Source organism: Oncorhynchus mykiss, chromosome 21, assembly GCF_013265735.2.
Source record: "Oncorhynchus mykiss isolate Arlee chromosome 21, USDA_OmykA_1.1, whole genome shotgun sequence".
In the NCBI taxonomy this organism is placed as follows: Eukaryota; Metazoa; Chordata; class Actinopteri; order Salmoniformes; family Salmonidae; genus Oncorhynchus; species Oncorhynchus mykiss.
Genome location: NC_048585.1, coordinates 41,066,755 through 41,080,342, shown reverse-complemented (window position 1 = coordinate 41,080,342; position 13,588 = coordinate 41,066,755). Strand labels below are relative to the sequence as shown.

Genomic DNA, 13,588 nt, shown 5'->3' with positions numbered 1-13,588 from the left:
TGGTGTGTTTACATCAGATAGTGTTGTGATAGCGTTGGGGTCAATTTTAGTTCAATTCTCACCGTCAGTTGAACTAGTATGAAATTCAGTTCCCAAATGGATTGGTATTTATATGGAACAGACCTCTACTCTGCTAAATAGATACTGTAAGAGATAGTTATGATAGGGTTGAATACTAACTTCTACCTACATCAAATGTTCACTTTTTCTCCCATTTCACATCAATGCATGTCTAGGGGAAAATTCTACTTAACGTGGAAGTTAGGATTTGCCCCATAAAGGCTAACAGGGTAGACAGTGGCTCATGGTTTGGTTCCCCCTCTGTGTGTGTTGGTGGGCGTAGGGGGTGTTGTGATACTTCTGTGTCAACCCAGCCGATCATGTGATCCTGTTCTGCAGTCGACCGTACAGTCACAGCAGTCACTTTAGCCCTGCAGAGCATGCAAAATTAACCATTTATCTCTCCCTGTCTCTCTCACACACAAACAATAACAGCTCAGCTGTGGCTCTATGCTCTACATCCCCTCCCCCTGCCACTGTTTGGAAGTCACGAGTCAAAACAGTTTGAATCTAATTAGGTGTCATTGTCACTGCTGGTTTTGACACCATCAGTATTGTTACATTCATGTATCCCAGAGCCACATACCTCAAACTCTATATAATGTTCTGGTGTCCCTGATGTGATTTTGTGGTGGTGGAGCTATATTGCCTTGCCGTAGGTCTGCATCAGTTAGCTACGTGCAGCTGAGGAGATAGGACATACATTATTGGACAGCCTGTATTTCTCCCTCTAAAAGCATACTAACATCACAGTGGTGTAGGCAGGCTACATGGAACCCATGTGTATTGGAAGGAAGATAGCGTGATTGCTCAAGATCTTGCCATAAATTCCTGTGGTTGTTTCCTCGGTCTTAGTTCCTCCCTCTTCCCTTTTGAGCCCGATGATGATATTGTTCTAATGCCACTTCTGCCACCTGGTGGTCATTGGGTGTAAGTGACTAAAAGCTCCGCTCTGGTTAGAAGTTACCCCCTCCCCTGGGCACAGTTCTGCGATCAGCTCACCCTCACCACTAGAGGGGAAATCAGAGCTTGTCTTCAATGTTAAATGTATTCGTTAGCACCAAGAACGAATACATTACTAATACACTACGTGTAAAACTGACCTTAAATCAGTGCTTAGCAGCATCTCACTTCATCCTATCCCTATTCAGATTGCAGTGGCAGGTTGGAGAGTGGGTAAAGGTAGTGATATTGAGCTCCCTACTATCTGTGTATTGTATTTCTACTGTCTGTGTGTTGTAGTTCTGGTAGTCTCCCTAATGTATGTGTGTTGTATTTCTACTGTCTGTGTGTTGTAGGTCTACTGTCTGTTTTGTAGTTCAACTGTCTGTGTTTTGTAGTTCTGATAGTCTCCCTACTGTCTGTGTTTTGTAGTTCTGGCAGTATGGGGAGTGGGTGGAGGTGGTGATCGATGACAGGCTGCCGGTGAAGGATGGGAAGCTACTCTTTGTCCACTCTGCCGAGGGAGGAGAATTCTGGAGCGCCCTGCTGGAGAAAGCCTACGCCAAGTAAGGCGGGATGAGGGATGGGAGGAGTTTAGAAAAAGGAGAGAAGAGGGTGGTTAGAAGGATTCAACTGTATACATGGGCTTTGCATTTATTTCACTCTGTATATGTTGGTATGGGTTATGATATCTGTAAGTCGCTCTGAATAAGAGCGTCTGCTAAATGACCAAAATGTAAATACAAATGATGTAAAATGATATGTCTATATGCATACGTCCTGTGTGTGTATATTGTACAGAAATGTCTGTTTTTAAATAGTCTTGTGATACAGAATTGTCCATCCTCGTTGCAGGCTGCATGGCTGTTACGAGGCCCTGTCAGGAGGCAGCACGTCAGAGGGTTTTGAGGACTTCACAGGAGGGGTAACGGAGATGTATGAGCTGAGGAAAGCGCCCTCTGACCTCTACAGTATCATCAGCCGGGCCGTGGAGAGAGGATCGCTGCTGGGCTGCTCCATAGACGTCAGTACTCAGATTTGTTACGTTCATTTGTTCGATTATGTCATAGCACTGCCTATTTTACTGCCTATTTTAATCAGCTTAACGCGGTTCTAAGAACCAGGATGTTTCACAGACGTTATCATTTTCACAGACTTTGCCATATCATGTCCCTGACTGGAACATGTCACAGTGTGTCAAGAGTCCCTGTGTGTGTATCCTCTCAAATCAAATCAAGTCAACGGATGTCACGTGCACCAGGATACAGCAGGTGTAAACAGCACAGTGAAACGCTTACTCGGACTCTGTCTTCTGTCCCCAGATCACCGGCAGTCAGGACATGGAGGCTGTGACCTTTAAGAAGCTGGTGAAAGGTCACGCCTACTCAGTGACCGGGGTCGACGAGGTGAGCCAATGACTGCTCTGGTGCGAGTGGCACTAAGGGGTCAATTCCCCCAATTGCATCATGTGTTAGTGGAGTTCCGGGAACAGACGGACACAAAAGACAGCCTTAAAACGAATACAAAACGTCTCTACCTTTACCTGTACATCAACCACATTTGAATTGACAGAAGGGTGGCCATTTCCCCAGCTACGATACATCTGTGTAATGCAGTATCCCTCTCCATCAGGTGGTGTACAGAGGGAATATGACCAAACTGGTCCGCATCCGCAACCCATGGGGAGAGATAGAGTGGACTGGTGCCTGGAGTGACAAGTAAGAGAAGGAAACACTGCTATACACCTCTCATGTTGCCTATCATGTAACTAACGAGAGTGGTTTTATCCTGCAGGTGTCATATTACATATCATACTGTGTAACTAGTGAGAGTGGTTTTATACTGCAGGTGTCATATTACATATCATACTGTGTAACTAACGAGAGTGGTTTTATCCTGCAGGTGTCATATTACATATCATACTGTGTAACTAGTGAGAGTGGTTTTATACTGCAGGTGTCATATTACATATCATACTGTGTAACTAGTGAGAGTGGTTTTATACTGCAGGTGTCATATTACATATCATACTGTGTAACTAGTGAGAGTGGTTTTATACTGCAGGTGTCATATTACATATCATACTGTGTAACTAGTGAGAGTGGTTTTATACTGCAGGTGTCATATTACATATCATACTGTGTAACTAGTGAGAGTGGTTTTATACTGCAGGTGTCATATTACATATCATACTGTGTAACTAGTGAGAGTGGTTTTATACTGCAGGTGTCATATTACATATCCTACTGTGTAACTAGTGAGAGTGGTTTTATACTGCAGGTGTCATATTACATATCATATAACTAGTGAGAGTGGTTTATCCTGCAGGTGTCATATTACATATCATACTGTGTAACTAGTGAGAATGGTTTTATACTGCAGGTGTCATATTACATATCCTACTGTGTAACTAGTGAGAATGGTTTTATACTGCAGGTGTCATATTACATATCATACTGTGTAACTAGTGAGAGTGGTTTTATACTGCAGGTGTCATATTACATATCCTACTGTGTAACTAGTGAGAGTGGTTTTATACTGCAGGTGTCATATTACATATCCTACTGTGTAACTAGTGAGAGTGGTTTTATACTGCAGGTGTCATATTACATATCATACTGTGTAACTAGTGAGAGTGGTTTTATACTGCAGGTGTCATATTACATATCATACTGTGTAACTAGTGAGAGTGGTTTATCCTGCAGGTGTCATATTACATATCATACTGTGTAACTAGTGAGAATGGTTTTATACTGCAGGTGTCATATTACATATCATACTGTGTAACTAGTGAGAGTGGTTTTATACTGCAGGTGTCATATTACATATCCTACTGTGTAACTAGTGAGAGTGGTTTTATACTGCAGGTGTCATATTACATATCATACTGTGTAACTAGTGAGAGTGGTTTTATACTGCAGGTGTCATATTACATATCATACTGTGTAACTAGTGAGAGTGGTTTATCCTGCAGGTGTCATATTACATATCATACTGTGTAACTAGTGAGAATGGTTTTATACTGCAGGTGTCATATTACATATCATACTGTGTAACTAGTGAGAGTGGTTTTACACTGCAGGTGTCATATTACATATCATACTGTGTAACTAGTGAGAGTGGTTTTATACTGCAGGTGTCATATTACATATCATACTGTGTAACTAGTGAGAGTGGTTTTATACTGCAGGTGTCATATTACATATCATACTGTGTAACTAGTGAGAGTGGTTTATCCTGCAGGTGTCATATTACATATCATACTGTGTAACTAGTGAGAGTGGTTTTATACTGCAGGTGTCATATTACATATCATACTGTGTAACTAGTGAGAGTGGTTTTATACTGCAGGTGTCATATTACATATCATACTGTGTAACTAGTGAGAGTGGTTTATCCTGCAGGTGTCATATTACATATCATACTGTGTAACTAGTGAGAGTGGTTTATCCTGCAGGTGTCATATTACATATCATACTGTGTAACTAGTGAGAGTGGTTTTATACTGCAGGTGTCATATTACATATCATACTGTGTAACTAGTGAGAGTGGTTTTATACTGCAGGTGTCATATTACATATCATACCGTGTAACTAGTGAGAGTGGTTTATCCTGCAGGTGTCATATTACATATCATACTGTGTAACTAGTGAGAGTGGTTTTATACTGCAGGTGTCATATTACATATCATACTGTGTAACTAGTGAGAGTGGTTTATCCTGCAGGTGTCATATTACATATCCTACTGTGTAACTAGTGAGAGTGGTTTATCCTGCAGGTGTCATATTACATATCATACTGTGTAACTAGTGAGAATGGTTTTATACTGCAGGTGTCATATTACATATCATACTGTGTAACTAGTGAGAGTGGTTTTATCCTGCAGGTGTCATATTACATATCATACTGTGTAACTAGTGAGAGTGGTTTATCCTGCAGGTGTCATATTACATATCCTACTGTGTAACTAGTGAGAGTGGTTTATCCTGCAGGTGTCATATTACATATCATACTGTGTAACTAACTAGTGAGAGTGGTTTTATCCTGCAGGTGTCATATTACATATCATACTGTGTAACTAGTGAGAGTGGTTTATCCTGCAGGTGTCATATTACATATCATACTGTGTAACTAACTAGTGAGAGTGGTTTTATCCTGCAGGTGTCATATTACGTATCCTACTGTGTAACTAGTGAGAATGGTTTTCTATCCCTTTTGATATGGAATACAGTCGGTAATGTATTTTCATTTGCGAATATTTTAGCTCCAGAGAGTGGGAGAGCGTGGACCGGTCAGTCAGAGGGCGACTCCAGAACCGCAGTGAGGACGGAGAGTTCTGGTGAGTGTGTGTTTGTGTCACCAAGTCTGATGGCCTCTGGGTACGATACTTGAGAGAATGTGTGAGTTATTGCATCATATACACGACAGACGGTCCCTTCCTCTCCCCTTCTCCCTCCCCTGCCTTGCACCTCTCGCTCTCTAAATCCCTCCTCTCAGGATGTCATTCAGCGACTTCCTGCGTGAGTTTACGCGTCTGGAGATCTGTAACCTCACAGCAGACGCCCTGGAGGCCAACCAGCAGAAGAAGTGGAGCTCAGCCGTCTACCAGGGGGAGTGGAGGAGGGGCAGCACGGCCGGGGGCTGCAGGAACTTCCCTGGTAAGGAGGGAGGGAGGATATAAAGAAGTGGTACACAGTTGATTAGAAAATGTCTTCTGATAACTTCCCCCCTCCCCCACAATACTTAGCCACATTCTGGATCAACCCACAATTCAAGATCGACTTGCAGCACCCCGACACAGCCGGCCAATCAGATTGCAGCTTCCTGGTGGCGCTGATGCAGAAGGACCGGAGAAAGAAACGCAAGGAGGGCAAGGACATGGAGACCATCGGATTTGCCATTTACGAGGTGTTGAGGTGTAACATGTATGAATATGCCTAGATCAATTCTTCTCTATCTCCTTTCAGTGTGTGTTAAACAACAGTGGGTGATACTGAAATCCTAATTCTACTCTCACTTACTCCAGGCTATAGTAAATGGTTCTACCAAACTCAAATATATTTCACACACGGGCCTCACATAGACAACTGCATGCTCGACTTCAATTCCTAATGTTATATTTTAAGGGTGTAGAGTAACAGTAATATATTATTCACCAGTGTCCCCTGGGGATAGCGTCACAAAGTCATTTTCTATGGAAATCTCTACAGAACTCAACTTCCTTGTAATAATTTTACAAGTATACTAAGGGTTGTGCATTTCCTAAACTATCCAATGGTAGGAAAGTGTCCCTAACGAATAGGTTCAACCTTTTATTCAAATAACTTCTGTCCTACTCCTAACTTTTTATTCCACCATTGGGAATAAATAATAATAAAAAACCCTATACAGGCCTTTGCAGACACGGTGAGCGTCAGCTTGGTCTTATTTGACAGTCAGCCGTGTAATGATAACGGTGTAGGTGCCCTATGTTAGCCTTTCCTACCTGTTGTCTAACTTGCAATAATGTCAGTGGGTGTTGTATCAGATTGAACTCCACTTTCTTCTCATATGCCCATAAAACAAAACATCCTCCACCAATTTCATTTTTAAGGCTCCCAAACTATCCTTCTACAAGTAATTATAGGTTGTATTTCAACTAATACAAATTATGTTGAGGGTATTACTAGTTCCTCAGGGTGTAGGGTAATATACGTCTTATAGGTATTATCTTTATCATACCCTCCTTTTCTTATACAATGACAGAACTCCTTCCTGTGTCATGCCTTTATCTACATGACGTTCCTCATCCTCCTCTTTATCAAAAATCCACTTATAACAGCTCTCAGTCCTCAGACCAAATAACCAATTCTCGATTCGTTTATCTCCCCACCCACTGCACATTTCACTCACACCAAACAAACACATAAGGACAGACAACAGTTTATTTCTATCTTCCAGGTGCCCCATAGGTTATCGCCTGTTTCAGAACTTTCACGCTAGATACAGCTTCTGCTCCCTAACTACTTTTGAGTACCCTTCCGGAAGTTACCCCAACACGCAAGAAGGCGAGCTACTGTTCTTAATACATATAACATATAACACACGTTGACATACAACAATTACCACACATTCATTGACTTACACAGGCACATTTTTAGGTTCCTTTGTTTTTATAATTACAAGAGGGAGGCGGCGCTTTTACATTCCAGCGAAACACTGAACATCCACTTCTTTTAAATTACGGACTTCGATATAACAGATGTCTGCTTACCTTACAATTTGGTGATCAGAGAAGGTGGTTCAGGTTCCGTGCAGTGGCGTTGCACTCACTCCCTCCTGGCAAGCTCGCCAAATGTTGGCTCCGTTTTTCTGTGCTCCGTTTTTTACTTAACAAATAAGGAACACTCAAAATGTGCACTTATAAATCATAACAATTTTTAAAAATCAAAATACAGCTGTAGACAGAAGTCAAAGATCAAACATCACACATACAACTGATGTCTCTCCTGAGTTCTGCAAAATAGGAAAAGTCCAAGTTGCTTTTATCATGCTTTTATCATGCTTGTAGTCAACCCCCTGTGATGGAACTGCCTTAGTCATTACCTTCTACTCATGAGACCAAGCCCATGCATCCACGGCTATACAAACATAGTTTCAGTGTTATCTAAAGGCTCAGCAGTAAATGTCCACTCCCCAAGTTGATTTATAGTGGTATGTCTGACTAGTCTCTTATCTCTTTCACCCCAATTTGACCCCAACAGAGGCAAGAGACGTTTTCTTCTTTTTCCATATTTTGCAAAGCAGTAGGATTGACTGTATGTTTCTATCTAACTCTTGTCTTTCTGTGTCTTTCTACAGGTTCCTAATGAGGTATGTATTTTCTGCTGGCCAGTATTATTTTACATTGCGTTGTGATGTAACTGTGTAATAATTGAAACACTTGATGGACAGCATAACTGTATTTGAGAGATATTTAGTGCATTAAAAATCTGTTGGAGAGTGCATTAAAACCTCTTAGGGATCCCTTCGCCCCTATTCCCGCTCGAATCCCGGTAACGGGATTGATTTGACAACATCCAGTGAAATTGCAGCTCGCCAAATTCAAAAACAGAAATACTCATAATAAAAATTCACAAAACATACATCAAAATAAAGCTTAACTTGTTGTTAATCCAGCTGCCATGTCAGATTTCAAAAGGCTTTATGGCGAAAGCAAACCATGCTGAGGACAGCACCCCGCATACAAACACAAACAAATCATATTGCAACCAGCCAGGTGCGACACAAAATTCAGAAATAACGATATAATTCACGCCTTACCTTTGAAGATCTTCGTCTGTTGGCACTCCAAAATGTCCCAGAAACATCACAAATGTTCCTTTTTTTCGATAAATTCCTTCTTTATATCCCCAAAATGTCAATTTATTTGGTGCGTTTGATTCAGAAATACACCGGTTCCAACACGCCCAACATGACTACAAAGTATCTAATAAGTTACCTGTAAACTTGGTCCATACATTTCAAACAACGTTCCTAATCTAAACGTATGTACCCTAAAACGGAAATAATCGATAACATTTAAGACGGGATAAACTGTGTTCAATACCGGACGAAAACAATGTGAAGCGCGTTCCAGGTCGTGCGCTCCAAAAGACTTGAGTCCCTTTGTGTGACACATGGAAAGGAAAGGAATACTTCTTCATTTCTCAAAGGAAAAACATCAACCAATTTCTAAAGACTGTTGACATCTAGTGGAAGCCATAGGAACTGCAAGCATATTTCTATTAAAAAGGGATTACCATAGAAAACTAATGGAAAACACATTGAGCTCAAATTATTTTTTACCTGGGTGGATGCTTGGGGTTTCGCCTGCCAAATCAGTTCTGTTATACTCACAGACATTATTCAAACAGTTTTAGAAACGTCAGAGTGTTTCTATACAAATCTACGAATAATATGCATATCCTAGCTTCTGGGCTTGAGTAGCAAGAAGTTTACTTTGGGCACTCTTTTCATCCGGACGTGAAAATACTGCCCCCTAGCCCAAAGAGGTTTTAAGAACCTGTTGGACAGTGCATTAAAAACCTGTTGGACAGTGCATTAAGAACCTGTTGGACAGTGTATTAAAAACCTATTGGACAGTGCATTAAGAACCTGTTGGACAGTGCATTAAAAACCTGTTGGACAGTGCAATAACCTGTTGGACAGTGCGTTAAGAACCTGTTGGACAGTGCATTAAAAACCTGTTGGACAGTGCATTAAAAACCTATTGGACAGTGCACTAAGAACCTGTTGGACAGTGCATTAAAAACCTGTTGGACAGTGCATTACAAACCTGTTGGACAGTGCATTAAAAACCTGTTGGATAGTGCATTAAAAACCTGTTGGACAGTGCATTAAAAACCTGTTGGACAGTGCATTAAGAACCTGTTGGACAGTGCATTAAGAACCTGTTGGACAGTGCATTAAGAACCTGTTGGACAGTGCATTAAGAACCTGTTGGACAGTGCATTAAGAACTTGTTGGACAGTGCATTTAAAACCTGTTGGACAGTGCATTAAAAACCTGTTGGACAGTGCATTAAGAACCTGTTGGACAGTGTGTCATAGCTGAAGTGGAATGCGGCCAAAAGGCCTATATTGCCCTGCATGTCTCAAAGGTCAATGTGGCTTGTGCTTAGGCTCACAGCCAATTGTCTCATGTGGAGATGCATGGTATCATTCTCCTAATTTCTATGGTAGCATAGACATAAAGTCAGGGATTAGAGGTCAGGGGTGCTTTCCGTTTCTCTCTGTCCTCAGTATGCGGGCGGGACAGGGGTTAGAGGTCAAGGGTTAGAGGTCATTAAACAAATTCACACACAGAGGTTTCCCTTCTCGCCATCCTATCAGTACAAGGGTTAGGTTCACCTAGTTTAACTAACTCACTCATACTGCTTTCCCCTGCCCTCTGTCCTTAGTATGTGGGCAGATCAGGGGTTAGAGGTCAGGGGTTAGTGAGTTCATTTTCCCCCTGCTCTCTCTGTCCTCTCAGTACGTGGGTAGATCAGGCATCCACCTAAAGAGAGATTTCTTCCTGACGCACGGTTCCAGCGCCCGCTCTGAGCTCTTCATCAACCTGAGAGAGGTGAGCTCTCGCTTCCAGCTGCCCGCCGGGGAGTACATCATCGTCCCTTCCACCTTCGAACCCCAGAAGGAGGGAGACTTTGTCCTCAGGGTTTTCTCTGAGAAACCAGCTAACTCAGAGTGAGTAATATGGAAACAGAGTGGTGAACAGGACATATGAGGAGATTATGGACGATACAAAGGCAATTAATTTATTGTAAGGACATTGATAATAGTGTTCTTTTCTGTCTGTGTTAGGGAGCTGGATGATGACGTCACAGCTGAACTTCCTGCAGAGGTGAGGGGAAGAGACAAGGGCTGAAATGGCACCCTATTCCCTATATAGTGTTTTACGTTTGACTAGGGCTCTGGTCAAAAGTAGTGCACTGTGTGGGGAATAGGGTTCCATTTCAGATGCAGACCATGGAGAATCCTGTTTGATTAACAAGCCCATACTGTAACATGCCAACACCAGTACTACCAACAAGAAAGAAGAGTTGATGTTCCTCTGTATCTCTGTTTCAGTCTCAGCTGGACGAGAGCCAGATTGACGCTGGCTTCAAGAGTCTGTTCAGACAGCTGGCTGGGGAGGTGAGGAGACTCGGGAGGGGAAGTGAGGGGACAGCAGGGCGAATGGGCTGATGGGAACTGTAGTATTTCCTCATGCTCTGTTTCTGTGTCTACAGGACATGGAGATCAGTGCCACAGAGCTGCAGACCATACTCAACAGGATCATCAGCAAGCGTGAGTCCCTAGGAATATAATTAGAACATAGTATTGTGCTTTATACAGCGCATTTGGAAAGTATTCAGACCTCTTGACTCTTTCCACATTTTGTTACGTTACAGCCTTACTCTAAAATTAATTCAATTGTTTTTTTTCTTCTCACAAATCTACACAAAATACCCCATAATGGCAAAGCAAAATCTTATTATTTTTTTTTTTTCACCTTTATTATAAATAAAAAAAATCGGAAAAATCACATTTACAGACATTCAGAGACTTGTCCTGAAGCCACTCCTGCGTTGTCTTGGCTGTGTGCTTAGGGTTGTTGTCCTGTTGGAAGGTGAACCTTCGCTCCAGTCTAAGGTCCTGAGCGCTCTGGAGAATGCTTTCATCAAGGATCTCTCTGTACTTTGCTCCGTCCATCTTTCCCTCGATCCTGACTAGTCTCCCAGGCCCTGCCGCTAAAAAACATCCCCACAGCATGATGCTGCCACCACCATGCTTCACTGTAGGTATGGTGCCAGGTTTCCTCTAGACGTGATGCTTGGCATTCATGCCAAAGAGTTCAATCTTGGTTTCATCAGACCAGAGAATCGTGCTTCTCGTGTTCTGAGAGTATTTAGGTGCCTTTTGGTAAACTCCAAGCGGGCTGTCATGTGCCTTTTACTGAGGAGTGGCTTCTGCCTGGCCACTCTACCATAAAGGCCTGATTGGTGGAGTGCTGAAGAGATGATTGTCCTGCAAGGTTCTCCCATCTCCACAGAGGCACTCTGGAGCTCTGTCAGAGTGACCATTTGGTTCTTGGTCACCTCCCTGACCAAGGTCCTTCTTCCCCGATTGCTCAGTTTGGCCGGGCAGCCAGCTCTAGGAAGAGTTGGTGGTTCCAAACTTCTTCCATTTAAGAATGATGGAGGCCACTGTGTTCTTGGGGACCTTCAATGCTGCACACATTTTTTGGTACTCTTCTACAGATCCGTGCCTTGACACAATCCTGTCTCGGAGCTCTATGGACAATTCCTTCGACCTCATGGCTTGGTTTTTGCTCTGACATGCACATTCAACTGTGGGACCTTATATAGACAGGTGTGTGCCTTTCCAAATAACGGCCAACCAATTTCATTTACCACAGGTGGACAACAATCAAGTTGTAGAAACATCTCAAGGATGATCAATGGAAACAGGATGCGCCTGAGCTCAATTTAGAGTCTAAATAGCAAAAGGTCTGAATACTTACATTTTTGATTTAACCTTTATTTAAGTAGGGAAGGTATTTTTTTAGGCAAGGTAATTAAAAAAAAAAACGTTGCAAATCATTTATAGAAACGTCTGAATACGTTCTGAATGCACTGTAACGCTGTATATGTGAGCCTACTAGAGATCTTTCACAATCCTTCGAACGGAGACCCACACTGTCGGTCCTTCCAGGCAGATTTGGATTTTACAGATGCGTATAAATCTATTTTTCTCTGTCTCTCTGTCTCACACACACACACACACACACACATACAGACAAAGATCTGAAGACAGATGGATTTGGACCGGAAGCTTGTCGCACTATGATCAACCTGATGGACGTATCCTTGGTGTACTTCAATCAATTCTTTATACAGTACTAGTCCCATCTGTCTGGTCTTTCGGCATCTGTCTGGTCTCTCTGTCTGGTCTCTCTCTGTGACTGTCTGTATAAACAGGGTTCCTTGACCGTGTCCTTCAGACTGATGGTAGTGGTAAACTGGGACTGGCAGAGTTCCACGTGCTGTGGGAGAAGATTAAACGATACCTGGTGAGCCGAGCTGAAAATCCTGTTCTCCTATTCACTTGCTTCATTCGCTTGAACTGAGCCTTCGCTCTCGTCATTAGTTCCTTGTCCAGTCTCCGTAGAGCATTTACACTTGTCTCCCTCTCAATCTCTGTCCCTCTCTGCCTTTGCCTCTCTCTCTCTCTCTCTCTCTCTCTCTCTCTCCAACCCTCCACCAGACTGTATTCCGTCAGTTTGACCTGGACAAGTCAGGCACCATGAGTTCCTATGAGATGAGGATGGCTCTGGAGGCAGCAGGTCCAGTAGCTCTTTCCCTTAAACCTCAATCTGTTTTTTTCCTTCTGTAGTGCATCATCACTACTTTTATTTAGCAACAGTACGGACACATGGCGAACCGACAATAACTGAAAATAGAAATGCATACGTTTCACCCATTGTTCCCTATGAAAGCATATCTGGTGGGTTTAAACCCATTTTAAATGGTTCCTGCCTTTGTCTTTTCTGTCTGTGTCATCAGGCTTCAAGCTGAAGAACCACCTGTTCCAGCTGATCATTCTGCGCTACACTGAGGCCGACCTGACAGTTGACTTTGACAACTTTGTTACCTGCCTGGTTAGGCTGGAGACCATGTTCAGTGAGTACAGTCAAATCAAATCACATTTTATTGGTCACATACACATGGCTATCAGATGTTTAATGCGAGTGTAGCGAAATGCTTGTGCTTCTAGTTGTGACAATGCAATGCCTTAATATCTAACAAGTAATCTAACAATTCCCCCAAAACTACCTACTACACACAAATCTAAAGGGGTGAATGAGAATATTTACATATAAATATATGGATGAGTGATGGCCAAGCGGCATAGGCAAGGTGCAATAGATGGTATAAAATACAGTATATACATATGATATGAGTAATGTAAGATATGTAAACATTATTAAAGTGGCATTATTTAAAGTGGCATTGTTTAAAGTGACTCGTGATCCATTTATTAAAGTGGCCAGATGGCTGTTC

General features: G+C 42.3%; 1 protein-coding gene across 4 annotated transcripts in view; it reads left to right on the top strand.

Annotated features, from left to right (window-relative positions):
* Positions 1-13,588, top strand: part of capn1 (calpain 1, (mu/I) large subunit) — a 41,363-nt gene that overhangs the window by 20,324 nt on the left and 7,451 nt on the right. For all 4 annotated transcript variants that reach the window (XM_021576737.2, XM_021576738.2, XM_021576739.2 and 1 more), the window contains 16 exon segments: positions 1,435-1,568; positions 1,858-2,026; positions 2,325-2,408; positions 2,635-2,720; positions 5,267-5,341; positions 5,500-5,660; positions 5,750-5,910; positions 7,843-7,854; positions 10,018-10,229; positions 10,347-10,386; positions 10,614-10,679; positions 10,775-10,832; positions 12,324-12,388; positions 12,529-12,597; positions 12,792-12,870; positions 13,091-13,207. In XM_021576737.2, coding sequence (XP_021432412.2) covers positions 1,435-1,568; positions 1,858-2,026; positions 2,325-2,408; positions 2,635-2,720; positions 5,267-5,341; positions 5,500-5,660; positions 5,750-5,910; positions 7,843-7,854; positions 10,018-10,229; positions 10,347-10,386; positions 10,614-10,679; positions 10,775-10,832; positions 12,324-12,388; positions 12,529-12,597; positions 12,792-12,870; positions 13,091-13,207 — 1,588 coding nt within the window.